At 49.9% G+C, this 7,455-nt stretch overlaps 1 protein-coding gene across 1 annotated transcript in view; it reads left to right on the top strand.

Moving 5' to 3' along the window:
* The window catches only part of SLC5A5 (solute carrier family 5 member 5), a 20,354-nt gene extending 19,367 nt beyond the window's left edge, over nucleotides 1–987 (top strand). The window contains exon 15 of the mRNA XM_032267878.1: nucleotides 618–987. Coding sequence (XP_032123769.1) covers nucleotides 618–782 — 165 coding nt within the window. The 3' untranslated portion in view covers nucleotides 783–987. The remainder of the gene's footprint in view (nucleotides 1–617) is intronic.
* The last annotated feature ends 6,468 nt before the right edge of the window (nucleotides 988–7,455 follow it).

The following is a 7,455-nucleotide window of genomic DNA, read 5'->3' as shown; positions in this document are numbered from 1 at the left end:
TTTTTTTTTTTTTTTTTTTTTTTTGAGATAGGGTCTCACTCTACTGCCCAGGCTGGAGCACAGTGTCATGATCATGGCTCACTGCAGCCTCGACCTCCACAGCCAAGAATTTCTCCCATCTTTCAACCTCCTGAGTAGCTGGGATTACCAGCATGCACCACCATGTCTGGTTAATTTTTGCATTTTTGGTAGAGATAGGGTTTCGCCATGTTGGCCAGGCTGGTCTTAAACTCCTGGGTTCAAGTGGTCTGCCCACCTTGGCCTCCCAAAGTGCTAGGATTACAGGGGTGAGCCACCGTGTCTGGCCAGAAATATTTATTTTCCTGAAGGTGAACGGGCAGAGAAGCAGAGAGAGGAGGGAGGAACAATAGCAGGCATCTGAGAAAGCGCTGATGCCCTGGGCTGTAGGTGACATGTGAGTGGCGAAGAGAAGCTCACGGAAATTTTGGAGGCAGAGGGGACAAGACTGGCCGGTGCACTGGACAAGGGGCAATCGTGCGATTCTGTGCAGGCCCCAGCCCGCCAGGTCATCAGTGGCCCCATCTGGGAGACGAGCTGACCCGGAACAGGGCGGGGACAGGGTCTCTGATGGGGTCTCTCTTCCCCACTTTCCCCAGGGTCATGAAGAACTCCCCTCTGGAACCAAGAAGCCCCGTGGCTTCCTGCCCACCAGTGAGGACCGTCTGTTTTTCCTGGGGCAGAAGGAGCTGGAGGGGGTGGGCTCCTGGACCGCCTGCAGTGGACATGATGGTGGTCAAGACCAGCGGGAGACAAACCTCTGAGGATGGGCCTCGGGACCGATGCCCTGGGGTGGAACCTCAGGATGGGCCAATCCCAGACCACGGCTCACACCCTCGGCTCCAATTGGCTGGATTGTCTTGTATGCAAATGAGTTCAGGACCATAGGCCCTACCCTATGGGAGGAGGCAAGGCCCTGCCTCGAGGAGGTCATGTTTTAAATCCAGCCCCCTGCTTCATTAGATGCTGTGGCCCCGATGGCTCCCCCAAAATAAAGCTGGGTTTTTCTCTCTTTTTTTTTTTTTTGAGATGGAGTCTTGCTTGTTGCCCAGGCTGGAGTGCAGTGGCACGATCTCAGCTCACTGCAACCTCTGCCTCCCAGGTTCAATCAATTCTCCTGCCTCAGCCTCCCGAGTAGCTGGGATTACAATCATGTGCCACCACACCCAGCTAACTTTTTGTATTTTTAGTAGAGACAGGATTTCACCATGTCGGTCAGCCTAGTCTTGAACTCCTGACCTCAAGTGATACACCCACCTCAGCCTCCCAAAGTGCTGGGATTACAGGCATGAGCCGCTGTGCCCAGCCTACCGTTTTCTCAATGTATGATAGAAGGATGTTACAGTCCCTCTGGACAACATAGGAAACTCCCAGACCTAACATCAGGATCTGAGAAAGACCCCAGCTCTTACTTGAAACGTGTTTAACCTTATTATTTTTTTGAGACAGAGTTTAGCTCTTGTCACCTAGTCTGGAGTGCAATGATGCGATCTCGGCTCACTGCAACCTCTGCCTCCCAGGTTCAAGCAGTTCTCCTGCCCCAGCCTCCCGAGTAGCTGGGATTATAGGCACCCACTATCACATCCACCTAATTTTTGTATTTTTAGTAGAGGCAGGGTTTCATCATATTGGTCAGGCTGATCTCGAACTCCTGACCTTAAGTAATCCACCTGCCTCCGCCTCTCAAAGTGCTGGGATTACAGGTGTGAGCCACCACGCCTAGCCAGAGCCACTGTGCCCAGCCTGTGTTTAACCTTAGCAAGCATTTTGGAGGTCCTCAGGCCCGACCTCCTTGTGCTCCGTTTCAGAGGCAGAGAAACTGAGGCTGAGAGAGGAGGGCAATGGCTTGGCCAAAGACACTAAAATAGCAATCCAGGCATTCACCAAGAGTTGAACACCAATGCTCTCTCCTTTCTTTGTTCTTTTTTTTTTTTTTTTTTTTTGAGACAGTCTCACTGTCACCCAGACTGGATGCAGTGGCGCAATCTCCACTCACTGCAACCTCTGCCTCCTGGGTTCAAACGATTCTTCTGCCTCAGCAACCTAAGTAGCTGGGATTACAAGTGAGCACCACCATGCCTGGGGAATATTTGTAATTTTGTGTTTTTGTAGAGATGGGGTTTCGCCATGTTGGCCAGGCTGGTCTCGAATGCCTGATCTCGGGTGATCCTCCTGCCTTGGCCTTCCAAAGGGCTGGGATTACAGGCGTGATGCACTGTGCTCAGCCTCTTCTTTATTTTCTTCCTGGGACTGGGGAGGCGATGAATCAGACCCCACATGGCCTCCATGGCCCACACCCCTGCCATATCTCCCATCACCCTGAGCCTGCTGACGTCCCCTCCTCACCTGACAATGGAGGCTCTTGAATTAGGTTGTGTCCCCACCAAAACTCATGTCCACCCAGAACCTCAGAAAGTGAGCTTACTTGGAAACAGGATCTTTGCAGGTATAATTGGTTACATTAAAACAGGTCTTGGCTGGGCATGGTGGCTCACACCTGTAATCCCAGTACTTTGGGAGGCCAAGGCAGGTGGATCACGAGGTCAGAAGATGGAGACCATCCTGACCAACATAGTGAAGCCCCATCTCTACTAAAAATACAAAATTAGCTGGGCATGGTGGCCCGTGCCTGTAATCCCAGCTACGTGGGAGGCTGAGGCAGGAGAATTGCTTGAACCAGGGAGTTGGAGGTTGCCGTGAGCCAAGATGGCACCACTGCACTCCTCCAGCCTAGTGACAGAGCGAGACTCCATCTCAAAAAAGAAAAAGAAAAAAAAAGAAATCTGACTGGAGGAGGATGGATGAATCCAGTGCCTAGTTCCTCACATGAAGTAGAGAAAGGTACAGAGAAACACATGGGGAAGACGCCATGTGGAGAGGGGCAGAGGTTGGATCGATGCGTCTTGAGTCAGAGAACCCGGGGATTGCCAGCAGCAACCAGAAATCAGGAGGGAGGCAGGGGATGCACTCTTTCTTAGAGCCCTTAGAGAGAACGTGGCCCTACTGATACTTTGATGTCAGACTTCTGTCTGCCAGAACCGTCAGAGAATAAATTTCTGTTGTTTGATGCCACCAGGCCTTTAGTGATTTGTGACAGCAGCCACAAGAGCTCATACACACCTTTTTTTTTTTTTTTTTTTTTTCTTTTTTGAAACAGTCTCACTCTGTCACCCAGGCTTGGAGTGCAGTGGCACCATCTCAGCTCTCTACAACTTCTGCCTCCCGGGTTCAAGCCACTCTTTTTCCTCAGCCTCCCGAGTAGCTGGAATTACAGGCATGTGCCACCACGCCCGGCTGATTTTCTAATTTTTAATAGAGATGGGGTTTCACCATGTTGGTCAGACTGGTCTCGAACTCCTGATCTCAAGTGATCTGCCCGCCTCAGCCTCCCAAAGTGCTGGGATTACTTACAGGCATGAGTCACCACGCCTGGCCTCATACACACCTTCTGATCCCGCTTCTCTTCAGCCCTTAGAGAGCTGGTCCTCTGTGCCTGCTGTTGGGATTGGACACCTTTAAATTTGGACTTAAAACTGAGCATTACAACTTTAAAATCAGTGACTTGGGGTGCGGTGGCTCATGCCTGTAATCCCAGCACTTTGGGAGGCTGAGGCGGGCAGAGCACTTGAGGTCAGGAGTTCAAGACCAGACTGGCCAACATGGTAAAATCCCGTCTCTGCTAAAAATACAAAAATTAGCCAGGTGTGGTGGCAGGTGCGTGCGGTTCCAGGTACTCGGGAGGCTGAGGCAGGAAAATCACTTGAACCTGGGAGGTGGAGGTTGCAGTGAGCCAAGATTGCACCACTGCACTCCAGCCTGGGCAACGGAGCAAGACCCTGTCTATCTGTCTGTCTCTCTCTCTCTCTCTCTTTCTCTCCATATATATATATATATGGAGTCTCACTCTGTTATCCAGGCTCGAGTGCAGTGGCAGCATCTTGGCTCACTACAACCTCCGTGTCCCAGGTTCAAGCGACTCTCCTTCCTCAGCTTCCTGATTAGCTGGGATTACAGGCATGTGCCATAATCTATATATAAAAAAATAAATGAGCCACACGATAAGCAGATTTTCCACCTCTGCGTAGTGCTCACTCAGAACAGAGCCCAAATCTGGGGTGGGAGGAGACACATGGGGTAAGGATGGACAAAAGTTCCCTCAAGCGGCTGGGCGCGGTGGCACGTGCCTGTAGTCCCAGCTACTTGGGAGGCTGAAGTGGGAGGATTGCTTGAGCCCAGGAGTTCTGGGCTGCAGTGCGCTATGCTGATTGGGTGTCCGCACTAAGTTCGGCATCAATATGGTGACCTCCCGGGAGCGGGGGACCACCAGGTTGCCTAAGGAGGGGTGAACAGGCCCAGGTCGGAAGTGGAGCAGGCCAAAACTCCCGTGCTGATCAGTAGTGGGATCGCGCCTGTGAATAGCCACTGCACTCCAGCCTGGGCAACATAGCAAGACCCCATCTCTTAAAAAAAAAAGTTCCCCCAAGCGAGCAGAAGAAGCTGATCTGGCTGTAGCTGAGAGATCCATTCAGTGTTCATTCCATCTACGCGGAGTAGTATCCCACTGTGCAAAAGGACCGTAGTTTATCACACATTCACTAGTTGATGTACGGGTTGTTTTCAGTTTTTGAGTATGAGAAATAAAGTTGCTATGAACATTCATGTACAAGTCTTTGTATGGACACCAGGCGCAGTAGCTCACACTTGTAATCCTGACACCTGGGGAGACTAGGCAGGAGGATCACTCGAGACCAGGAGTTTGAGACCAGCCAGGGCAACATAGCGAGACTCCATCTCTACAGAAAAATTTAAAAATTAGCCAGGTGAGGTGGTGCATGCCTATAGTCCCAGCTACTTGCAACGCTGAGGTGGGAGGATTGCTTGAGCCCAAGAGGTCGAGGCTGCAGTGAGCTGTGTGCACCACTGCACTCCAGCCTGGGTGACAGCAAGATCCTGTCACTTTTGTTTCTTTATGTGGACATATACAGATGCTCCTTTGAGGTGTTTGTATCCAAGTAAACCCATCATAAGGTGAAAATATCACACACTGAAAATATATTTAACACACCTGACCTGCTGAACATCATAGCTTAGCCTAACCTACCTTAAACATGCTCAGAACACTTACCTTTGGCCCAGTGCAGTGACTGACATCTGTAATCCCAGCACTTTGGGAAGCTGAAGTGCACAGATTGCTTGAGCCCAGGAGTTTGAGACCAGTCTGGGCAACAAGGTGAGGCCCCAGCTCTACCAAAAATACAACAGCAACAAAAAAGCTGGGCGTGTGGAGGTATGCGTCTGTGGTCCTGGCTACTTGGGAGGCTGAGGTGGGAGGATCGCTTGGGCCATTGAGGGCGGAGGCTGCAGTGAGCTGAGATCTCACCACTGCACTCCAGCCTGGGTGACAGAGCAAGACCCCGTCTCAAAAAAAAAAGGACACTCGCCTTAGCGCAAAATCATCTTTTTTTTTTTTTTTTTTTTTTGAGACAGAGTTTCACTCATGTTACCCAGGCTGGAGTGCAATGGCACGATCTCAGCTCACCGTCCGCCTCCTGGGTTCAGGCAATTCTCCTGCCTCAGCCTCCTGAGTAGCTGGGATTACAGGCACGCACCACCATGCCCAGCTAATTTTTTGTATTTTTAGTAGAGACGGGGTTTCACCATGTTGACCAGGATGGTCTCGATCTCTTGACCTCGTGAGCCACCCGCCTCGGCCTCCCAAAGTGCTGGGATTACAGGCTTGAGCCACCGCGCCCGGCGGCAAAATCATCTTACACAAAACCTGTTTTGTAATAAACTGCTGCATACCTCATGTAATTTATTGGATACGGTGCTGAAGCAAGGTTTCCACGGAATGCGGATCGCTTTTGCAGCATCGTAAAGCTGAAAAATCCTAAGTCGAACCATCAAAAGTCAGTGGCCATCTCTATCTTTGTAAGCAGACAGGAAGGGTCTCCAGGACTACAGGATTTTTCTTTTCTTTTCTTTTCTTTGAAATGGAGTCTCGCTCTATTGCCTAGGCTGGTCTTTAACTCCTGGGCTCCAGTGATCCTCCTGTCTCAGCCTCCCAAACTGTTGGGATTACAGATTTGAGCCACTGTGCCTGGCCTGTTTGCCTAATTTCCTTTTCCAATTGTTCGTTGTTAGTGGTGTGGAAATACAATTGATTTTTGTAGGTCGATTTTGTATTCTGCAAATTTGCTGAATTAACTTATTTTAAAAGGTTTCTGTTGATGTGTGTGTAATTCCTAGGATACCCTATGTATAAGATCCTGTCATCTGCAAACAGAGATAATTTTATTTCTTTTCCAATTTGGCTGCAGAAATTTTCAATGTCTGTTTCACTCCATCTTGAAAAAATAAATAATCAATATATACTATGGAAGAGGGAAACCTACATATGTCCTTATTGATTCTTTTTTTAAATATAGAATAGTGATTGATGCTCAAGCAAGGATGATTTAGCTCTCCCACTCCAGGCCCTAGGGGACATTGGCACATTGGCTGTGTCTGGAAACAATGTTGATTGTCACAACTGGAGGGCATGGTGGTGTTACTGGCACCTAATGGAAAGAGGCCAGCACCGCTGCTAAACATCCTACAGGCCGGGCAAGGTGGCTCACGCCTATAATCTCAGCACTTTGGGAGGCCTAGGCAGGCAGACCACAAGGTCACGAGTTTGAGACCAGCATGGCCAATATGGTGAAACCCCATCTTTACTAAAAATACAAAAAATTAGCCGGACGTGCTGGCGGGCGCCTGTAGTCTCAGCTACTCAGGAGGCTGAGGCAGGATAATCTCTCTCTCTTTTTTTTTTTTTTGGAGATAGAGTCTCGCTCTATCGCCCAGGCTGGAGTGCAGTGGCACAATCTCAGCTCACTGCAACCTCTGCCTCCTGGGTTCAAGTGATTCTCCTGCCTCAGCCTCCTAAGTAGCTGGGATTACAAGTGTGTGCCACCACACCTGCCTAATTTTTGTGTATTCAATAGAGATGGGGTTTTACTATGTTGATCAGGCTGGTCTTGAACTCCTGACCTCGTGATCTGCCCACCTTGGCCTCCCAAAGTGCTAAGATTACAGGCATGAGCCGCCCCACCCGGCAGCAGGAGAATTTCTTGAACCCTGGAGGCAGAGGTTGCAGTGAGTCAAGATTGTGCCACCGCACTCCAGCCTGGGTAACAGAGTGAGACTGTCTCAAAAAAAAAAAAAAAAAATAGTTGGCTGGCTGTGGCGGCTCATGCCTGTAATCACAGCACTTTGGGAGGCCGAGGCAGGTGGATCACCTGATGTCGGAAGTTTGAGACCAGACTGACCAACATGGCGAAACCTCGTCTCTACTAAAAATACAAAATTAGCCTGGCATAGTGGTGCATGCCTGTAATCCCAGCTACTTGGGAGGCTGAGACAGGAGAATCGCTTGAACCAGGAGGCGGAGGTTGC

The sequence above is a fragment of the Sapajus apella genome, unplaced genomic scaffold, assembly GCF_009761245.1.
Source record: "Sapajus apella isolate SASKATOON/1434 unplaced genomic scaffold, GSC_monkey_1.0 scaffold173, whole genome shotgun sequence".
Taxonomy (NCBI): Eukaryota; Metazoa; Chordata; class Mammalia; order Primates; family Cebidae; genus Sapajus; species Sapajus apella.
The sequence above is the reverse complement of the archived record's forward strand: the minus strand, read 5'-3'. Positions and strand labels throughout refer to the sequence as shown.